This window comes from Pleurodeles waltl, chromosome 7 (genome assembly GCF_031143425.1).
Source record: "Pleurodeles waltl isolate 20211129_DDA chromosome 7, aPleWal1.hap1.20221129, whole genome shotgun sequence".
Taxonomy (NCBI): Eukaryota; Metazoa; Chordata; class Amphibia; order Caudata; family Salamandridae; genus Pleurodeles; species Pleurodeles waltl.
In genome coordinates, this window is record NC_090446.1 from 455,653,404 (window position 1) to 455,677,324 (window position 23,921).

A 23,921-nucleotide genomic window follows, 5' to 3' on the forward strand; every position below is an offset into this window, starting at 1 on the left:
TTTGTCAATTCGCCTTTTTACAGTGTTGTTAGATAATGGCACCAAATCTAAGGCCCATATTTATACTTTTTTAGCGCCGCATTTGCATCATTTTTTTTACGCAAATGCGTCCCAAACTTGCAAAATACAATAGTATTTTGTAAGTTTGCACAGTTTTTGCGTCAAAAAGCGGCGCAAATGCGGTGCTAAAAACGTATAAATATGGGCCTAAATCTTTTGCTGCTTTCTCTACAACAATTGCACTCACCATGGCTTTAGCAGCAGGTACTATTAGTTCTTCAGCGATGGTATGAGGTTTTCCAGCTTTTGCTATGAGCATCGACACTTCATATGAAGCTTTAAGAGCATTTTCCTTAAATGATCCTATTGCAGTTTTCTTAATTATTTTTCTACTTTGTCGGAGCTCTTGCTCTTTATTTTTGAAGAATTCTGTGCATTTGGTAGCATGTTCTTTATGCTTTGTTTCCAAGTGCCTTCGTAATTTAGAAGGTTTCATGGCCTCATTTGACAAAATCTCATAACTTAGCATGCATTGTGGTTACTGTTCATGTTCTGAACCTGAACATGTGAAACCCATTGATAAATATTCAACATCATATTTGTGACACTTTGTTTTCTTTTTACTTAAATCACTTTGTTTTGAGCATGATGGTCCATCAATTATGTATTCAGTGGCTTTCCACTTAGGGTTAAGCCATCGATCCATCGTCCTTATGTTTGTTTAGGATACACACAAATGACAAGTCTGTTAAATCACAACATTCGGTTATGAAATCAATTTCTAGCAAAGCTATTTGGTAATGCACATAATGGACCTTCACTACTTTACCTACTACAGGTTGCCCTCATCAGCTGTTTCCAGACTACATATGCTCTGACATTTAGAGATCAAGCAGCGCCTGTAAGAAGATTTTAACACTGTATCAGCACTGCTTTTGTGGAAAAGACAGAGGGCACTAGCAAATCATATGCATGGATATGACAATCTTATGAATGCTGCTTTAAGATAATTTCATTTGCTCAGTTTAATTAAACATAGCTAGCTCATTCATTTGGCCTCCATTGTGGAAATAGTCCATTGTTGACTGCACAGAGAGGTTCCCACAACAGAATGGGAAAATATGAGCAGGGTTGGAGTTAGGTGAGAACACTTCAGAAAGTCAGTTTGTATGCATCACACTGCTTGTAACTGTGTTGAGGTTGAGAGTCAATTTAAACCAGAATGTCAAAGAAGTTTTGTGTATGGTTTGCTGGCAGCCAGGGGACGTGGTATAAGCAGCTGATGTGACAGTGAGAATAGTTAAATACATACACATACATGCCAACATTTTAGAAGAGGAAAGTGGGTTAGTTAAAAAAATATTTGGGAGAATGTATTTCCCACATTTAAGTCTATTGAAGCAAAGGCAATGTCAGGTGTGAGACAGCCTGAATCAGGTCAATTGGCATGTATGCATACAGTGGTCTATTTAGCGGCACAAGGCTCCTGCTCTCACCAATAACAGCACATCCACATTCTCGTTTCAGAGCCCAGTAAGGGTGACCCTTACTTGCACAAAAGGGTTGAATGACTATGAATTAGCATGTTTTACCCTATTTACCATTTAAGAAGGTCTACTCTAAAATTATTAGATTTATGAAGAATATTATAATGAAAACATACCCCATGAGGCAACATATAAATGGGCAGAATGTTGTGAAAAAGTATGTTATAATAGAACATGTGCTCAGACTGTATTCAGTGCATGCCACTGATTTACTCCTTGGTTGATTTCTATAGCTCCACTTTAATTTATGGATCAAATCTGTTTATTATTATTTCAAGTTATAAACATTACAATTGCAGCTCGTCGAAATAATACAATCACAAGGCAATATTACTTGTCTGGAAGTGCGGAGTTAGGCTACCACAATCCACTTCTCAACAATCTTACCCCAGTAGGCCACCTTTCACCCTCCTCTGCTTTCTCACACCCCGGAAGGGGTCGTGCTCTGTCATATGCTGCAATATGAAGCGTACTCCATGTGTAGTGATATAAAACATGAATAAAACATTAACTTTGTTTCCCTGCCACTGGCACGTCATACAGCAATCACTCAATTCCCGGCCTTGCTCCTATGTGATCCTGGTCCTCCATAAAGTCTCCACTGCTCACTCCACTTAAATTTATGTAAAGTGACTCTGTGCAATTTTTCAATTTAATTCTACCATCACATACATAAGCACTATGATGCTAGGAAGGATAACGCACTACTCTGGGCACTTACATATGACACAAAAAGAAATCCCACAAGCTAACCTGCAATTTACCACAAGGGCAGGACTGAGAAATCAAAAGCAGTCATGCAAAAAAGTTTAAACCAGCCCCACGTCCATGGTCTTCTAATGCTAGCTCTTTCTCTTTCCATCCATTCTCTATTTCTAGTCCCTTCTTTTCTCTTCTCCCTCTCTGATCACTTTCTCTCTACCTTCCCTCTCCCTCGCTCCCTCTTTCTCTCTCTCCAAGCCTCCCATGCCTGCTGTAATTAATATTGAGGAGCTGGGAAAGTGACTGAGGTGACAGGGGCAGCCTGGACGTTCAACAACAGCCTCCAGCTCAGTGGGGAAATGTCTGGTAGAATAAAAGGTCTCTCCGGTCCTTTTCAACATTTTCCCAACCAAGCACTGCCCAATGGTGGTTGCAGGTGTAGCATGCTACAGGTACTTACTTGAGCAGCGCAGCAGAGGTATGAAGCACTATATAATTACAATTATAATTCCATTACAAAAAATAATTTACAATAAGAAGTCTTTCCTTTTTTCTGGAGGAAACCACTATGAAACAAACTGACATTAAAAGGTTTGTTTTGTCTCTACTCATCACTACATGACCACCAGATGGAGGTTTCTTCAAGTCATGGTCAACTTGTGTACATCTCACACCAAAGTCACTGACTGAAGTGGGAGGCTCTTTAACATTAGGCCACATTTGATATGCTACCTTGCCACCAAACATGTAGTGTTTTTGCGACATTTCTATTTATTTATATGGTTATTTTTTATCTATTTTGCATATTCATGCACACAATGCCAATGTGTTTGACAATAAATGGGTGCATTAAATATGAAACCGGTAATTATTCTAATGATAAGAAAGGCAGTCAGAGCAAGGTGAACTATTCAAATAAAAAAGTACATCAGAAGCTGGAGCGTCAAAATGGGAATCCATGATAGTAAAGAAACATAATTATGAAAAACAGATGAATAAAAAGCCATTATCTAATCTTGAAGTTTGATGAATCGCTAATGCAATGCTGCAATGTGTCATTTCTTGTAAATATGGCCCTGGATCCTTTATCGCTGGGAAGGGAGCAGTAACCAAATTTCAAGTGTGTCAGTCACAGTTGAATAATACAAAAATTGTAAGGTACGTTTTCACACACCTACCCAGGTGTCATGCTTCGTCATCGGCTTCTTTAATCCCTGAAATGTTTCTGCTGATGACTGGGCTTCCCTGAATCAGGAAAACACTTGGCAAGAATTCAAAACTATAAGTAGAGGCAGAGGGATCCCGCAAGCAAAAATTAAAAATATCCTGGATATCCTAAATCCCAAATTTTATTTCTCAAGTAGCAAGGAAATAATTAAAAACATATGTACTGGGACCACAGGAGAATTAGTACTCCGGCAACTAGATGGTCCATGTGTTTCTGCCAAGTGGCCTTAAGACAGGGTCCACAGCATTAATCAGGACATGGATCCCTTACTACTAGTGTATACTCTCCATGCAGACATTAATACGACGTGCAGGCAATATTTGCTGAAGGTGGTTATAGTCATCATTTTGTAAAAGGACCTGTGGACAACATAAAACAATGTTCAAGTCAAGAGAAAACTGTCCACAGTATTGATCATAAAGGTAATCTAAAGGAATGCTTGTAAATCATGCTCCTGTCAGAAGTGATATAGCACTCCAATTGTGCATGTAGAAAAGTTAGTGAATCCAAGTGCAATAAGTGACACAAACAACCACTGCACTCATACACGACATCATGGGGCTCACCCTAATTCAAGGATAATGACGGCCCATAGAGGAGACACCAGGAGGCTTCTTGTAGTCACACACAAAGAAAAAAGATAATAAAAGTCCACAAATTGGAAAATAATCGGTCCAGAGAGAAACCTATATGGAGAAATAAGCCCCATCACTTACTTCGTCAAAGGGTTGTTTCTTCTGATAACCTACAATATGGCGTGCCCTCCGAATTGTAAGTAGTCATAGTCAGAACACAGTTTGTAATCACTAAGCACACCAGACAAGCACATATGAAATAGAGCATACTGAACTGCCTAGGAGACAGGGCATTTGTGGAACTGAGCTTATCTACAAGTTGAGGTGAGCACATGCGCATCATGTGTCCCAGGTCATTAAGCGTCACAGTGCAGTGCAAGGATGTGGGAATTGCAGCCAAAGGCGGGGGAATACATTGTCAGGAGTGAGCCACAAGGGACCACAGTCCCAGTCAAAACCTCAATCAGATCGAGCATGAATGGAGCGAATGCAGATAATACTATTCTGCCATATGGCACATGATGTAATAGCAGCTGAGGCACAATACTAATATATGGCAGTATTTGCCTGGAAGCTGTAAATAAATATTACTGAGACTAATCTGTTTTAAGGTACGGATAGAACGGGAAACAGATATGGTGCAGAAATGATCTCTGGAGTGGACCACTGCAATACCCTACTAGACATGCACCTTGACGTAAAGTCTCTTAGGTCTGACTCCATCTTAAGTAGGCCCGACTCCATCCTACCTCATGGATGCCGCCATTGACACCATCATATTCCCTATTTTTGCAGAATTATTGTCATGGCTGCCTTTGAACGCAGTTTCACCAGACCTTATCTTTCTAAGAATTGAGATATTGTCAAGTTCTTTGATTACTTACATAGATACAACATCTAAGGCAACATTCATCTGGGCCAAATGTTGATTCCCCATCATGTCAAGGATAAATACCAACCAGTATTAATCCAGTCTGAATTGGCATCCATTTGCCTTATATATCCATAAGGAAATGTCTGAAACACATATCTTGTTGCACATAATCTTTGTCAGACATTCCTACACTTATGTCAGAAGTTCCAATCTCTGATGAGATCTAGGCTATAAGTACTGTCACTTGACCACTTGAGAAAGGATTCCTTCACCCAGATTATCACCTGCGATTCTGCCAGAGAAGGTCTCACCAGCATATTTCACGCTTCGCAGATGATAAATCTCGCCTGAAGCTGATAGCAGCAAGTCCCAGACGAAGACCGACTGATTGCTACCGCAGTGAGTGTTTGCCCTTAGTGAGGAACATTGTCTTCACACCTCTGCTGATAAAGACAGTTTTTGCTGTCAACAAAGTATGCAGTGCAGCCCTTCTTCCCAAGAAATGCTAGTTTGCAAGTTGTCTGTCTTTCATGCTTTCATAGTATACTACCTAGAAATAGGCATTAGGGTGCTAGGTTCTAGATAACATTCAAATGGCATTTTAGCAATACTTGAATTATTGATTGTATTCTCATTATTTATAATGTGTCTTGTTGCGGTTTTCATAATATTTTGTGTAATTGTTTAAAATATTTATTATTACAGAAACAATCTTTCTCAGTATATCTAAAAGTATTCATACTTCTTAGTACAGTGTGTGTGATATTGTGAATAACGAAAAAAAAATGTGTTTCTATTTCCCAAAAAAAGAAAAAAAAATCTAATCTTGAAGTTTGAGGCTCTGTTGTGTGTGTAATAATTACCCTGTAATTTGAATGTTGCAATTGCAGCCTTTCCCCAACTGCAGTTGGGGAAAGGCTGGAAGTGCAACACTCTTTTTTTCTGTAAAGTTAAATGCAGACATGTAGGTATAGCGTCTTTAGCAGTCAACAACTGTTTTTATGGCTGAAAATGCTTATTTAAATAGGATCCCTGATCAAATGTGCATATTTATAGAAAATATAACAGGATCTCTTTCATAGATATAAACTGCCCTGGCCTAAACAAAGTAAAAAAACATGTTGCTGCTCTCACATATTTACAATGCAGCTTGATGAAAAAATACCACTTTCTTTTTAAACAAGGCTTTTTGCTGTCATACCAAAATAATTTTCAACTAACTGTCCCCATGCCTCTTATAATTAATAATAAGTGTAAAACCAGGGCAAACACTCACATGTTTCTCTGACCCACCATCTAAGCAGGAAAAGTGTCTGCCTTCCCTGCCGGCCCGAGGAGTCTGAACGCTCTTCAGCCTCAGAACAAGAGGCACAGCTGTTAGGAATTCCTGGCCAAAGGTTGAGAGGGCACGGGGACAGCAAAACACTCATGGACACAAACACTGCCGCACAAGTGCGACTCAGAGGCAGGCAGATAATAAAATAAGGGCGATCAACCTTCAGCTTGTTTCTAAGGTTAAATGGTGATGGGCCTGATCATATTTTGCTCCCGCAACCCCTGCGCTGTCATTCACAGCTCTAATGTGCTGTGAAGGCGCATGGGTGTTTCGTTTTCTTTGAAAGAAAACGCTCGAGACCTGTGGACCCCCTGGGAATGTTCCACGGACCCCTGGGGGTCCGCAAACCACAGGTTGGGAACCACTGCTTTATAGTGTCCTTGCTAGCACACAGGTAACTCATCAGAGGCAGGATCCATCCGATGTTTTATTCAAGGATGGCAAGCCATAATGACAGACAAGTAGGTCTTCAAATTGTTTATCGGGCTATGCCCTGCACTGCCATTCCTTTCTACCTCACAGCACCATCCACCAACTTTAGGATGGCTGACAGAGGATGATCTGCTCATCTTAATGTAGGAAGTGTCACTCTTTTGGCCAAAGGGCCATAGAGGGGGTTCTGACCTTGTAAGTCAGAGCTTGGTGTTACTCTTGCTACTTCCTTGTGCCAAAGAAGGAGGGAGGTTTTCGTCCTATTTTAGATCTTCTCTCTACGCCTTCCTGTGGAAGGACACATTCAAGCTACTCACGCTAGCCCAGGTCCTGCCTGCCCTATACCCTGGAGACTGGATGTGAGGTTAGACTTGCAGGATACTTATTTTCACCTCCGTCCTGCAGACCCATAGCCACTACCTGTGGATCAGGAGCATTTCCAGTTTGCAGTGCTCCACTTTGGTCTCACCAGTGCTCCTAGAGTGTTCATGAAAGTGAAGGTGGTGATTATAGCAAATTTAAGGAGATCTGGGGTACCAGCCTTCCCCTACCTCGATGACTGTGTGTTGAAGGTGGGTTTGCCCCAGGCAGTTGTCAATCAACTCCAGATGACAGAGAAATACCTAATATTGTTGGGGTTCACTATCTAAAAGCAAAATTCACATCTGTCTCCTTTGCAGATGCCTCTCCTGTACTGGATACAGTACAGTTTCAGCGCTTTCCACAGGAACGGAGAGTTCAAGACATTTGGGATATGGTCCCAATAATGCAGCCTCTGTCTGCGATCTTAGGGGCATATTTATACTCTGTTTGCATCGAATTAGCATAATTTTCTTTTACTCTAGTTGGGTGCAAAACTAACTCCAGATTTATACTTTGGTGCTAGACCTGTCTAGCGCCAAATTTATGGAGTTAAAGTCAGTTTTTGGAAGTGGAAACCTACCTTGCCCTAATGAGATGCAAGGTAGGCGTTCCTGTGCAAAAAAATCATTCTTATAGCTTTAATACCATATTTATACTCCCGTGCAAAAATGCTGCACGGGAGGGGTCAAAAAATGGTGCAAAGCTTGCTTTGCCTCATTTTTTAACGCCTGGGTCAGGGCACGCGTTAGGGGACCTGTGGGCCTATTTCTATGGTGGAAGACCATGGAATATGTCCACAGGTGTCCTCCCCAGGCCGCAGGGACACCCCCATCCACACCAGAGGGACAGCGGTGGATGGGGGACCCCATCCCAGGTAAGTACAGCTAAGTATTTTATTTTATTTTTTAATGTGCCATTGGGGGCCCTGAAATGGGCCCCCCTACATGACACTGGGTGCATTGGCCATGCCGAGGGGACCCTGGTCCCCTGTGCTGGCCATTGGGGAGGTAGGCATTACTCCTGTCTTTTCTAAGACAGGAGTCATGTGGTATGGTCGGTTTTGCGTCAGAATATGACTCTAGGCACGTTAGAGTCATTTTTCTTACTCTAACCTGCCTAACACCATTTTTTGGTGCAAAAACCCCTTCTTCCACACTGCCAGCCCAACCCGACTAAAGTAATTTTTTTTGCCACTAGCCTACCCTTTGCACCGGCTTGCACCATTCCATAAATATGGTGCCCGGCTGGTGCACAGAAATGGTGCAAGCCGGTGCTAAACTTTTTGGTGCAAAACTGAGTTGGTGCAGTTTTGCACCAAAAAGTATAAATCAGGGCCTTAATGTGGATGACTCTGAGACTATTGAGATTGTTGGCATCCTGCATCCGCCTGTGACGCATGCCAGATGGCACATGAGGGCTCTGATCTGGGATCTAAAATCCCAGTGGGCTCAACATCAAGGAACTCTGTCAGACTGTGTCGAAATTTCAGAGTACACTGCAAAAGATCTCTAGTATGGAATCTGGGCCATTATTGAGTCAGTGGCAGGCCACTCTTGCTACCAAACCCAGAGTTGACCATGGCCACGGATATATCACTGCTACGTAAGGGGAGGCCATGTGGGAGGGATGGAGATCAGAGGACAGGACTCTGGTCTCTGGCAGTGACTCAACTCCCCATCAGTTTGCTGTAGTTAAGGGTGATTCTCTTGGTGCTGAATGCATTCTTGGCCACAATCAAAGGAAGGTTAGTGCAGATTCTCATGGACAACACCAATGCCCTGTGCTACTGTAAAAAGCTAGGCCTGTTTTTTTTTGGGTCCTGTTTCAGTGTACGCTGCTCCTCTAGACGTGGCTGGACCACCAAAGGATTTCTCTACTGTTAAACCAACTGGTGGGATCTGTAAATGCTAGGTTGGACAAAGAGAGACGCAGGCAACTAGCAGATCACAAACAGCAGCAGCACCCAAAGGTTTCACAGGCTATCTTCCCGCAATGGTGAGAGTCCTGGATGATCTTTTCGCTACTGCTGAAAAGGTGCAAGTTCCGCACTTCTGCATGTGAGAGTTTCCAAAGCAGCTCTCACTCGGAGATGCCTACCATCCTAGAGTTGAGTCCTGGACTTTTTTAAGCCTTTCCACCACTATCTCTCCTACCTTGTCTTCTGAAGAAGACCAGGAATGACCCGGCCCAAGTTACCCTAGTGGTGCCGGATTGAACCAGGAAAGTGGGGCATGAGTATCTGTTCTTCAATCAAGCTGCTGTTTCTGGAGGATCTTCTGTCATCGAAGCAGGACCCGAACACTTTGCACCTGCTTCCTTGGAGATTGAGTGGCAAGATTTGACCTCCTTTGTCCTGCCGAAGAGTGTATACCAGCTGTTCAGACAAATTTCTGGATCAGTGGAACATCAGAAATATTGACCCTCTAGAGGGAAATGTTATTGTTTGTTCTGTCCGTAGGCGCTGTTAAAGGTGACTTATCAGCTCTTTCAGCCTTCTTGTGGTTTCCTCAGCCTTCCTTACTCAAATCATCTGTTGAGGCGAGGTTTCTGAAAGGTTTCCAACATTTATTTACACCATAACCCTTTATGATGCCCCAATGCAACTTGAATTTAGTCCTCACTTTCTTGATGTGCTCCCCTTTTGAACTGCTGCACAACTGTCCCTTGAGACCTGTTACTTTAAAGATAGTCTTTCTCATTGCCAGCAATAACATAGGCTAGATGTGTGCATGAACTTCGGGCTCTCTGTGTAAATCCATCTTATACCCCCTCTTTTCATGACAAGCTGGCACTAAGAACCCAGGCTTAATTTCTACACAAAGTAGTCACTCCTTTTCATATTGGTTAGGCTATCACCCTTTTAGTGTTCGTTGCTCCACCTCACCCGCCTAAGGGGGAAGAGAGACTACATCAATTAGACCATAAAAGAGCATTGAGTTTCTATATTGATCATACCAAAGACCATTGAGTGCACAATCAGCTCTTTGTAGGGGTTTCTGGAGCAAAAGGGGCAAAGCAGTGTTAAAGCAGACCATCTCCTTATGGATTGTTCTTTGCATAAAAATATGCAAGACACTGACAAAAAGAAGCCACCAGAAGGCTTGTGGACTCATTCCATGAAGGCCAAAGCTGCTTTCCAAATTTGCTATCACTACATTAGCATGCAGAGTGTGCGCCCTGGATGTCCTGAATAGATGTCATGGACATCTGTTGAATGGCTACCTGGGCTTCGCTGCACACCTTCTCACAGCTATGCAGCCTTGACTGTTAGGTCTGTTGAGAGGGGCATTTTGCCTTCTTAGTTCTGCAGAACTTTATCGTGTTAGCCAGTTCATGGACCCACCACCTTTGGAGGGACTGCTCTGGAATCTATTTTCAAGGTGTGGAATTTGCAGTTAGAAGTATCCATCCATCAGAGGAATTAGGGCCAGATGTACAAAATCATAGGTTTGTGATTTCCTAATAGCGAAATTTAGCAATTCGCTATTAGGAAATCGCAAACTATGATGTACAACAGTGTGGTAACACTGTTAGCAATTCCCAGTGAGTTGCAAATGGACCTGCCTCATCAATAATCATAACCCAGGTTGCAAATTGCGACCCACTGTGAATGGCTACAATCACAGGGATGGGGGCCTGCTGGGGTCAGCAGACCACCATGTCTGTGATTGCTTTGCCAATAAAGCATTTTTTTTTTGTAATGCAGCCTGTGTTTCCTAAAGGGAAAAGGGATGCATTACAAAAAAAAAAGTTACGTTTCCTTTTCATTTTTTAAGAGTAGGCAACGGTCCAAGGGAACACTGCCTGCTCTTAAAAAAGGTTTGCACCCCCATTCACCTTACCGTCCCTTCCCCATTGCGAATGGCTTACTACCAACTTGAAGTTGGTGGTAACTGTGAATGTTTTGCGACCACATTGCCGGTTGCAAAACATTCCTACATACCAGTATGACTCGCTAGCGAGTTGCAAACCATATTTTATGACTTGGTAATAGGTTATCGACTTGCAAAATAGGGTTAGTACATGCCAAAAAGCATTTTACCAGTCACAAACGACCCAATATGCCGTTTGCAACCTGTAAAAGGCTTTGTACATCTGGTCCAAGTTACTCACATTTGGTAACGAGCTTCCTGGTTGACACTCTATCCTACCGCAGATTCCTCACCAACTGTTCCACCACCCCATCTGTAAACTCGACTCATTTCCATTTAAAAAGGCCCCAATTCAGAGATCTGTACACTGGTCATACCAATTTGCGGGAGGGGTCTTCATCTGAGGGAGCGGGCATTCTAGAAAGCAACTGATGTCACCATTTACCACTTGCAGAGCAGAATGACCTCAGTGCAGAACCGTACAACGCCACCTACAGGTGCACAGGAGAATTGCGCTAAAAGTTTCTTGATCCAGTCTGAAGCCTGAGGGCTATTCTTAAGGTGAGGAATATATCACATGGATACACTAATCCTGGCATGGCTTGACAGTATCCCTACTGCACACTGGACCTCCCAGCAAGCCACAAAATGTGTATAGCTTCATAAAGAAAAATGTCCAGTCATGGGTATTTGTGTTAATAGTGGCATGTTATAAGAACTGTCAAAATGAAAAAATATGGTGAAAACTAGAAGTGGCTTACACTAACGGTTCTTGAGATATTACCCCTCAAAACATTTACATATATTTTACTTGGGAAAATGCTATCCTACTGTACCAACTTCTTGAGCACTCATAAGTACTTGGGAATTGGGGGATCAGTACTGAATATTGAAAGGCAGCTAGCCGGTGAAGACTTGGAAAGTACCTTTGGGTGCCAAAAGGGTCTCTTAACATCTCGTAGTAAAATACGAAAGCTGAGTAGGTTTGGCTACTACTCAAAAGTTGTTTTTATTCCAGAGATGCACTGAACTTGAGTAAATAAGTTTCAATGCCAACTATGCATTTGGTGCCCAACAGCCTCTTTGATCCATTGTTGTCAGTTCAGTCTACTGGCTAGACAAAGGAGATCAGATTCTCAAAACTGCAAGTTATAGTTTCTTTCTGTCTCCACGGTACTTGAACCTCGCTGTAAGGGTTACAAGTACTGAACATCCTTCACAAGCATGTTGTAACAGCCTGTAACAAATAATACTCCGATACATTGGGAGCCTCGGAGGCCATAGAAGCCCAATTGAATAGGGTTAAGGAACATCAGAAAATTTCAGGGGCAAACATCTATGAAATCTACAGGGACAAAATAGAAACCTTTAGTTCTAGGTCTGGAGCAGAGTATACTGTATTATCATCAATGCTGCATTTATTGGAGGTGTTTACCAGCCCCGCATCCAGACACGCTGTAAGCCGAGAGCAGAGTGCGTCAGAGCTCTCCCAAGATTGATATCCAACATGATGGGGGGTGTCTATGGTGCCTTGCAGGGGTGATACAAAGTTTCCTGTTTTGCTGGTACAAGGGAGCAAGCTCACCAAGTACAGCCATAAGACCAGAGCAGCACTTTATTTCCTGTCATTGCTCTTCTAGTCTACTTGTCTGCTGTCTATTGTCCTTCCGTCTTAGGTGGCAACTGTGATTTCTGATGCAGAGGTACTAGGTGGTCCTAGTTTGGTTACTGGCTGCTTGTGCTTGTGGTACTTCTGGACCTTTGTACGTCTTCTCAGCAGGCAAACATGCAGTTTCCCACAGATTGTTTCAGCTAGCCAGGGATGGGTAACATGCAATTATTTACACATCCTGGAAGTACCAGCACAAATGCCACAGGTCTTGTATTGAGATATAGCTGTTTAAAGTAAAGGACCATGGAGCACCTCTCCTGATTGGAGCTGGACAAGCAGTTGCGTCTCGCAACAGGCGGGCGGCACGCGGAGGGAGAGGGGGATCAGGACGAAATAAATATCAAATAAAAAATAAAAAATAACTTACCTTCTCCGACGTCTCGCTCTGATCCGCTCCGCTGCTTCCTCGCTGGCTCAGCAGGCACAGGTTCCCAGCCTGCCCTGTGCCAATCCTGACGCTGCTCAGAGTAGTGTCAGGATTGGCAGGGAGAGCCCAGAGTGGATGCTCCCAGGCAGACTGGGAGCCTGTGTAGGCTCTCTCCAGCCCAGCAACCGAGCCCTGTGCGCATGTGTGTTTGGCCGGCCCGAGACGCCCAGCCAAACACACATGCGCTTTCCTCAGTGCACATCACCCCGTGGCCCCGTCCCCTTTACCAGAAAACAATCATAAACAATGTTTATGATTGTTTTCTGGTAAAGGTTGTGCAGCTGCCGCTGCTGGTGGGGGGGCAACGCTCCTCCGCTTGGGCAACGCTCCTCCGCCCAAACGGAGGAGCCGCCACTATGGACAAGAGTCCAGTTCTAATCAGGAAGGTGCTTTGTTCAAGCACTGTGTCTCCAGATTATCACGAACAAAGGGTACTTTGGGGGCTTGCATCTGAAGAAGGCACAAAATAAATTAATTTGGGCTGGAGAGTGATGTATACTTCAGATCTCCAGACATTCATAAGAAAAATAACTACATATACGTGTTTCCCACTGACAGTAGCCTGCAAATGCCATGTGGCCTGATAGTGGGATATGCGAGGAGCGTCACATATGCCAATGTCCCTCTGAGGAGGGGATGTGCAACGGGACACAAACAAAGAGAGAAAGGTGGCCTGCAGTAGCACTGTACAGTCTCAGGCATCCATCCCTGCTAGCAAAGATCTCAAACATGCTGTAACTCAGGCTTGCGGTACACACACAATACAGAGGTGAATACGTAGGTTTTGCTGGGGTTAAAAGACCTCAAGGCACGGGATCTAGAAAATCCCTGCTATAATTACATTGCACTATCCAGGTTGTCTTGATGTTCTCTGACAAGGAAAGCTCTTATTGACGATAAAATTAGGCCTTCCGTGGTCCTCCACCAAGCAGTGTCTGACAGTGGGTGATAGCACACAGTATGTGGAAGGTGGGTGATATGTGTTGTGAAGAGACTAACAGGCAAAACATTGTGAGCAGGAGAAAAAGCTAAAACGTTGCAGGATGGGTCAGCTGTGAGCAAGGAGTTCTGGTGCTTATATTTACCCCCATATCTATGCTTATCACTCACCCTACACTATCTCAACAAGCCAGTCTTGCAGATCAATCATTTTAGAAAGTAAGACATTTCTGTCAGAAGTCTCAAAAATAATCCATCAACAAGCCAGCAGAACCCTGCACAGTCCCAATTCTCAGGTCCAAAAATAAATGAGTGGTGTTTCAGAGCTCCTTCCCATAGATCAAATTAACATCTCAGCTGGACTGCAGAAAAGTCCAAAACACAGAAAGGTTGAGAGTCTTCAGGAGAGAATAAGAAAACTGTACTTCGCTCTCTTCTTAAAGAAGAAATCAAATATAGAGGAGCTGTAAGAGAAGAACCACAGTGCGCGAGCAGGAGTTGTGCATCTACAACCAGAAGGCAACACCGGCTGAAATACTGGAGCATGCCAAATGGTTGACAAGCATGTGGGCTTCATGCAGTAGCAGGACACATGTACGTGTGGGTGGGATTCTGCTGTATTTTTTGCTGCACAGCGAGACATATTTCCCATTTTGGCCTCCTGGTTTCTGTGTTTCTAATGAATGCGGCTGCCCCTCTGCCTCAGACCCCCATCCCCTTTTCACCAATAACTGCGAAAGAAATACAAGAATTTGCAAGGCATTGGGTCTTGCGTTTACTGAAGTTAGAGCTATTAGGGTTGTAAATTCCTAACTGGATTTTTCTTGCCACATAATTTTAAAATGAGAAGTAAAAGTTTGCATAAGCAAGCCAATTTAAAGTGTCACGGCCGCCATGAACGTGAGTGGGAAGGAGAGACACAGAAGGAAAAAGAAGTTTGCTTGCAGTCAAAGGTATTGGCAAACGTGCAGCTATCCTTGTAAAAGGTGGGGTTCAAGCTCTGCTGATCGAGCTAACGGAGTTTTTGGCACTTTGCGCTTGGAGTGTGAATTTTTCCCAAAAACTCAGCTAGCCCTGCTAACGTAGCTGAGTTCACCTGAATTCAAGCCAAGGCCATAGGCAGTGAAAGCTGCCATTTCAGGCCTCTTGCGCACCGGCGTGCCCCGAGTGCAGTGCAGGCCAGGGCCATAGGCAGCAGGAGGAATCTGATGTTTCTAGCCTCTTGTGCACCGGCTGTCCCGTATACAGTGCACATGGGACATGCCGGTGCACCAGAGGCCTGAAACGGAAGCTTTCACTGCCTGTGGCTCTCTCCTGAATGCACACGATCTCGGAAGTGCTAAGATTGGGTGCAATCAGGAAACGGTGCCACTATACAGCACACAGAACTCCGCCTCCATGGAATTCCACTGAGTTTTTGATCAACTCAGCAGAATTCCGTGGAGTGGAACTCCGTGAACTCCATCCAGGCCTAGTAACAGGGTCAGGGGCCAAGGCGGTAATAAAGCTGCCCTAAGGAGTGACAAATGTAAAGCATTTACAAATGATAACAACAGATTTTTGAAAGCCAAGCCCATGAACGAGCAATAGTGATGGCCGTGCGGTGGGCGTGGTTAAAGGCCCCCAGATAGATTAAAACACGTCTGAGCACTTGCGGGCTCAACCTAATCAAGGTAATAAAAAGGCATATCTTCTACCACAACAACATAAAAAAAGAAACTTCGAATAACCAAAGTCAACTGGGAAACGAAGGTCTTGTATCCCCTTTCAGGGAGTTCTTGAGACATGTTGATTACAGATTAGGAAGGTGCAGTCCTTCCTGGTGACTTGTCCCAGTTCTCATTAAAAGAGTTATCAAGCTGCTTCCCTTTCTCAGAGGTTGAGTTCTTGGCAAAGACTCAAATAAAAAATTGAGAATGATGGAGCAAATTTGAAAAAAGAGAAGAAGCAAAGATAGAGCAATAGAACAACCACAGTTTTAAAGCAAAAACAGAAAAGAAGACGATACTGAGAGAACAAACAGAGTCGAAACAAGCAAATAATGAGAACAAATGAGAGAAGAAGCTGGGAGAACCTAAGCCTAGGCAACAAATAAAGCGCAGAGAAAAGATGCACAAATAGAAAAATGAAAAAGAGAAGAATCAAAAACTGGGAGAACGAGCATAGTTTTGAGAATAGGTAGAAAACAAGCACATGTTGGCAGAACATGAAGAGTCAGAAATAAATATCATAGTAGAGAGCAAGCACAGATTGAGACAACAGGCACACACCAAGAATAAAAAGATAGAACAGGCACAGATCGGAAAAACAAACAGAAAAAGAGAATAAATAAAGACAGCGAATGCGCACCACCATAGACAGGGACAACAACTACAGACAGAGAGTAAAGCTAATGAGCAGAGACTGTGAGAACATTTGAAAGTGTTGAAAAGTGAAAGAGAACCCACACAGAGACTTGAAAAAAACACAGTTTATGTAAAGAGTGAAAGAGAACGTGCACACACTGAGAGAACAAGGACAGTCAGAAAGTAAGCAGTGAGTGAGGTAACAATCAGAGTGGTGAACAAACACTGCCAGAATACATAAAGAGGAAAAAAGTAGGAACAGACAGAAAGAGCAAACACAGGTAAATTATCACTAGAGTGCAAGCACAGACTGGAAGAAAACACATAGAAAAATAATAAAGAGTGTGAGAGAACAAGCACAAGGTAGAAAAACAAATACTCACAGGATAAATGATGACTGGGCGAGAACAACCACAGATAGACAAGAAGCATAAGCCAAGTGGAAAATACCTTGAACAAGCAAAGAATAGAGAACAGGCAAGAACTATGGTCCATAGTTATACTTTTTTAGCACCGCATTTGCGTCATTTTTTGACTCAAAAGTGGCGCAGACTTACAAAATATAGGCCCATATTTATACTTTTTGATGCAAATCAGTGCTAGCGCAGATTTGTGTAAAAAAAATTACCACCGGCTAACGCCATTCCAACGCACCAGCCGGGCACCTTATTTATGGAATGGCATTAGCCAGCGCTGTGGCCTGGTTAGCGTCAAAATAAATGACGGTAACCGGGCAGCAGAGGCGAAGGGAAGACTGTGGGTTGTGCGCCAAAGAATGGTGCAAGTCAGGTTAGAGTCAAAAATATTGGCTCTAACCTGATTACTGCCATTTTTTGGAGCACAAACCCCCATGGAAATGACTCCTGTCTCAGCAAAGACAGGAGTCATGCCCCCCTGCCCAATGGCCATGCCCAGGGGACAGAAGTCGCCGGAGGATAAATAATGTGCACGTGCCTTAGTCATTTTTTGCACGGGAACGCCTACCTTGCATGTCATTAGCGCAAGGTAGGTTTTCACGTACAAAAACTGACTCAAACTCCATAACTTTGGCGCTGGCCAGGTCTAGCGCCAAAGTATAAATATGGAGTTTGGTTTGCGCCGAATTTGCGCCAAAATAAATGACGCAAATCCAGCGCAAACAGAGTATAAATATGCACCATAATTGTATTTTGTAAGTTTGCGCCACTTTCGGATCAAAAAAGGATGAAAATACGGCTCGAAAAAAGTATAAATATGGGCCTAAGAGAGCAAAAGAAAAGCTTACATCAGAGAGAAAGAGCATAGAAACCTCATTAACAAACAGCGCACCTACACCAAAGAAGGAAGGTAAGACAGTTATGAAAAAATTTGTTTTTCTGGCGGAACAGTTCATAGTTGTGGCCTCGCTTGAGAGTAACTGTCTCCTCTATGCCTCTGGCCACACCCTTCGTCAGATTCGAAACCATCGCCTGGAGTCAGACTGAGTCATGCCCCCACATGCCCACTCTTTGGTTTCGTGATGTCAGCGGGCTCTTCCTGCTGGATTTAAGGCCCCCAGGTTTTTTCCACGCCCCAGAGAAGTGCCTTTCTTGCACCTGGACGGATCTTTGTGTGGAATTACCTGTGTCGACGAAAACACATTTGTTTCAGGACAGAGAGGGCCTTCACCCAGTCCTCTAACGGGACAGAAGCGTTCATTCTCAGACTCCAGAGGACTGTAAACTCATCACCCCTCACAAGAAAGAAGCTTCACTCATAGTCCAAAGTCATCACCTCTCTGTGCAAAGCCATCAGCCGGTCCTCTGATTTGAGAGGACCCTCGACTCGCCATCCGAAGACATCTTACACACTCTTCTAAAGAAAGGTAAGTAAAATCACCCTGTAGCCTTTCCCCATGAGCGCCTTAAAACCAGGTAGACAAAATGGTGGAGATACTGTGGTTGCGACTACGCCCTGCGTACAGGGACACTTCGCAGTCCAACTGGGCGCGGTCATCTGGTGGGTATTAGAGGAGGGGTGGTCTTTCTCTATTTTTTTAGAGCACTGGACTGACCTTTAAATGACATGTGCATACTTTTTCCATGGGAAGCTCTTTATTTCGTGCATAGATCTTTATTAGAGGATGCCAACACAGCTCTGATGTTCTGTATATTTGAGGATCAATGATTACAGAAGAGCACGCAGATAACAAACAACATGCACAACGCCTACTGCAGATGTGACCAGTATTTGTATGTCACTTTGCGCTACATTCCACTAGAAAACAGCTCACAACATCTAACAGAAGCACTAGACAAAACTTTACTTACCTACAAAACAACTCAGACTTGACACATATTTGGAGGTCTCTGTGCTCACAATGCACACCGCCATAGAGCAATACACAGCTCACACTATGCATATACCAAACAAAGCCCGTGTATGTTGGAGAGGTCAAGCACCAGGCCATCAAAAAGTGTTTTGATGCCTTTACTAATTGCAGATTTTACTCTACACAAGTGGCAATTAACGATCGCAATAACGACTAAAAGCCACTGACCTTCAGGAGATAAAGCTTTTGGGAACAAGCACATTTTAAAAATGTTGAGGGTAGGCATCTTTCTGCATCTGCTTTCGGGAGGGTAACATACTTTTGAAAGCAGAACTTTTTTTGACAAGTTATACCTAATTTACCTAAAGGCTAATAATGTTTGGCCAAATACATACATTTTCAGAGTAAACACGTACTTTTTGAAGGAATAGATTTTTTTGAGGAAACAGCTACTTTTTAGAGCATTTACCTACTTGATGAGAATTAACTCGTTAAGGATAATTGCATTTTAAAGTTAAACGCTTGTATTAGAGCTGTATTTGCTTCTTGAGGCAGAACAACTACTTATTTTCATTTTACACTCCTTTTTACTGCACGTTTTTCCATTTAAATGAAAAACACAAAACATTTCTTGGCAAGCCCCCACATTCTAAGCAAACGACTACCTCTTGAGGGAAATAACTGCTCTTTGAGGGCAAACATTCTGTTTATGAGACAAATTGACAACATTTTCCGGACCAAAATGGCGTTTTAGAAGGCACTTCTACACTTTCTAGGACAAACACGTCTTTTTAATAAATACCTACTTATGAGGCAAAGTGCACCCGTTGAGAGCAAAACATTTCTCAGAGCACATTGATGAGTCACGTGAGAAAACATCAGGTATATAGAAAAAACACTTGTTGTTTGAGGGCCACTTACTTTTGAGGGAAGTACTTTCCTTTTGAATGACATCATTGTTTTGATTGCTATATTGACAGGTTATTGGTTTTACAGATTAGGGTAAACTAACTGTGGTATGCCCTATACTGTATGCAGTGACGCAGTTAGGAGGATAATAGCGATGTTCTTTACCCTGTACCATTATACAGTGAGATATAAGGAAAGACATGTCTTTGGATGCTTTCGATTCTGTGCAGTGGTGCAGTGAGTTAGATGGATTTAAAAGCGTCGAGATGTTTTATAGCCTGTGCAGTTATGCAGAGGGATAGGTTTGAAAGGCCTCTAAAGGTGCTTTACTCCATGCACTAATGCAGTAAGATAGCAGCGAAGACATATCTGGTACGCTCTGATGCCATGCAGTGTTGCAGCAAGAATGCAGGAGAAAATACATGGCTATGTTTTTTATTCTGTTTAGATGTAGAGGATCAGTCAGATTAAAAGCAATACGCCTATTGATGTTCTTAGTTCTGGGCAGTGGTGTGCAAGGACCGAAATGTCTGTGAGAGTTCCTTACTCTGTGCAGTACTGCATTGAATGAAACATAAATGCATGGGCGCTTTATAAAATCTACAGGCATGCAGTGAAATTGAAGAATAGAAATGCAGATGGATGTCCTATATGCTATGAAATGATGGAGCGAGAAAGAATGATTGCCATACCTGGAAAGGTCTTTATGCCTTAGAGTTCTTCAGTCAGATAGAAAGATTGACATGCTTAGAAGCATTGTTTAGGCTGTAAAGTGATGTGGTGACACATCCTGCTAGTGATGCTTGCTTACTTTCTTCATTATATACAGTGATGCAGTCAGACAGGACAGGCAAGTCTGGGGATTTCTTCACTCCGTGCAGTGATGCATTGAGATGCTTTAGGCCGTTCTATGGCCTCTCTTATTCCGTACAGTGATGCAATGGGATAAGACAGACCCGCCTGGGATCTTTATTACATGCAGTGATGCAGTAAGATAGAGCTGCAAGACTGGGGGCTTCTTTATTCCGTGCAGTCACATACAGAGGTAGCACAAACAAGCCTGCGCTCTTCTTTATTCTGTGCAGTGATGCCGTGGGACAAGAAAGACTAGCCTGGGGCCTTCTTTATCCCATGCATTCTTGCAGTGCAACAGGACAGAAAAGGTTATGTGCAATTAGTCCGTGCAGTAATGCGATGTCATGGGAAGGTAGTAAACATGGCCTTGTTCTTTCTTCAATGCAGTGACAGTGGGGAATAGAATGTCTTTAAATGCATGTGGGTCTTCTGTATTCAGCAGTGAGATAAAAGGAAAGATTGATGCTGTGATCTTTGTTCCATTCAGCGGTACACCTGGACAGAATAATATAACTATCTGTGGTGTTCCTTCTCTCTGCAAGTAGCATGATTGCTCAGGACAGACAGGCTCATCCATGAGTTCTGTGTTGCTTTCAAGCTTGGAGATCTAGGATGGCCACCCTGAGGACTTCCTATACAGCTAGCACTCATGCTTGAGAGGATTGGCTGTTTCAGTCCTGTAGACCCTAGCTGTCTGTTAGCATGTTTAAGATTCTCGCTCTCAGATTCATACATTGAAAGGACAGGCTAGTTGGCCCCTGTTCTGTAGACTGCTAGAACAGTCATGATGGAATTGCCTTGATTTACTGTTTCTATATACGTCATAAGTATACTGCCTGGGCGGTGGCCTGCATCTGTAGTATTCATGTTTTAGGGCGAAAGCAGGGGAGGAGAGCCCTTGATTCCATATATTGATTTATTGGCATGCATCAGACTGACATATTGTTTTTTCTCCTGATTCCCTATATGCTTCTGGACCCTCAGTTCCCTGTGTCTATGTTGTGTCTGCCTAGCATTTACAAGCTAGTTGGGCCCTGGATTAATTAAGCCTGCATTGGGGCATGCCTGGGAGGGACACCTTTTCCTGGAATCATGTGAATTAGCCAGTGATCCAACTCTAACCGTAAATAAGCATACTCCTAACCTAAACAATCTCAACACTAACACTAAAAAGCCCTAATGCTAAATAACTTCAACCCTAATCCCAACATGAATCCTAAATAACTTTAATATCAGTGCTAACCTTAAACTTAATCTAATAACCTTGAAATACCACTAACCCAAATCATTGTCTTCCAAACCCAAACTAAATTTAATCCTAAAACTGAGTTACTCCAATCCTAACCTACTGATGTTTCTTTGTCTTTTGCAGGTCGGTCCCCACTGCACAGCTGTCATGGGATCTGGAGGGATCCAAATTGTGGGTGTGGCCCTTGCCATCTTTGGCCTAATCGGTGCTATAGTTTGCTGCGCTTTGCCACGCTGGAAAGAGACCTCCTTTAGTGGCAACAGCATCATCACGGCGCAGACCCAGTGGCAGGGCATCTGGATGGACTGTGCAGCGCAAAGTACTGGCCAGATGCAATGCAAGACCTATGACTCCATGCTGCAGCTCCCAAAAGACCTGCAGGCGGCACGTGCCCTCAATGTCATCAGCATTGTCATCTCCGTCTTTGGCATTATGGTGGCCCTAATGGGCGCTGAATTTACAACCTGTGTAGAGAACGAGGACACCAAACCCAAGATTGCCCTGACTGCTGGCATCTTCATTGTTATTGCAGGCCTGCTACTTATCGTGCCTGTCAGTTGGTCTGCCCACAATACCATCCGCAACTTCTACGACCCCAACAATCCAATAAAGATGGAGCTTGGTACCTGTGTCTACATCGGCTGGGCCTCCTCAGTCCTGCTGCTCATCGCTGGTGGCCTGCTCTGCTTCTGCCGCCCTCGTAGTGAAGGCCCTGGCTACTCCGCACAGTACTATGCTAAGAATGCTCCCACTGCTCCTGCCAACAAGAACTATGTGTAGGTGGCAGGGAAGCAGCTGGGATCCAGATGCCACCAGAGACAGTTAAACTCTCCTTCTACTACCAAAAAACACAATTACACATGTATATATATTTTTGTTTCTGGGAACAGAGATTTTGTCAGGTGCAAACTTGCTATGGTTGGAGTCTCATAAAACAGGAGTGTTGCTCCTTTAGAAGGGGCTGCCTTAAAGTGCACAGGGTAACTCATTATATCAACATGGAGGGCTGAGGTATAGCAGACATTGAGGGATGTGGAAGTTGCCACCTGTGTGTGGTGTACACAGCAGAGCAGGAAATGACCTTGACTCCTTCATAGTGTACAGGGCCACTAACTGATGTGGGGATGGCAAAACTCCATATAAAGGTACAGGGGGCACTTTGTGAACTACGGCATCAGAAGGATCTCACTGGATTATCCAGTGTTGGATTGGGACTGAATATAGGCATGGGCACCAAAATAAAAGTGCCCCACAGTGACCTAGATATCTAAACAGATTTCAACTTACGGTAGTTTTGAACTTGTAAAAACATGTGGTATAAGTGTTTGGCAAGGTAGGGATTACTGCATTGATTTGAACTTGCTGCAGGCAATGTTTGTTTTGATATCAGGGAAATCAGCAGTAAAGACCGGCCCAACAGACCATAAAACAGACCCACAAACAGCCAAAATAATGACCAATACCCTGGCCTGTAAAGCCAGCCCCTCGAACATTGCCTGATTGCCCTATAGGCCTGGAAGTATTTTTTGGGCCCTCTCCCACAAAAGCACGGGATGTGAAAGTCCCCCTTTAAATTCATAGGGAGCTGCTGAGGCCTAGTATAACACAGATTCTTAATGGCTGAGCCCCAACCTTTGGATATATCCTACTGGCTCACCATAGGACCACTTTGAAAGAGAATGCAATGAGCAGGCACCTCTGACATGGTGGCGTATCACTTCTTGTAGGTCCACTTCCTGTCTCTGTGTCACAACCAGTCATTAAGAGCAGATGTATGTGGAACTGCACCTGCATACTAAAGGCCCCTTTTTCTGCCTTTTTATTGCTGTAACATTTTGCTACGATTAGCTCTTGTGGTCTATAGACAGTCTTCAGAGTGACACTGAGAGGGCACATGACATCGTGGAGGTTCCCACAAGCCTGACAATATATCCTAAGTGTTTATTTTTCATGGCGTATTTTTCCTTTGCTGGTATTAATTGTGTTGTTACCTGCCTTGATCTAAAATGAATCTGTACTCTATTACATTTTTACTGTGGGCTCCTTGTACTCAATAAACTATTTAACTCTCCCTTGCGGCTACCATCTTGTTTTGATGCTTTAAGGAAGTGCACTACAATGACAACAGGTAAATGGGGCTACGCTGGATACAAAGTACGTTTTCAAGATGACCAGTGGCAGAGTATGGTTTGTGCCATGGCAGTTACAACAAGCTCTTCTCGGAAATATTAATACATTTATATTTCTAAGTGAACAATTATTCCTTCCTACTGGCCTTACTTTAGTATTGGGCTTTGGCTTTCTAC

The 23,921-nt window shown here is 43.4% G+C and overlaps 1 protein-coding gene across 1 annotated transcript; it reads left to right on the forward strand.

Moving 5' to 3' along the window:
- Window positions 1-17,849: 17,849 nt before the first annotated feature.
- On the forward strand, window positions 17,850-23,686 carry LOC138304180 (claudin-4-like). The gene is made up of 2 exons (XM_069244020.1): window positions 17,850-18,155; window positions 21,739-23,686. Exon 2 carries the CDS (start codon window positions 21,763-21,765, stop codon window positions 22,393-22,395), a length of 633 nt encoding a protein of 210 aa, XP_069100121.1. The 5' UTR covers window positions 17,850-18,155; window positions 21,739-21,762; the 3' UTR covers window positions 22,396-23,686.
- Window positions 23,687-23,921: the final 235 nt, after the last annotated feature.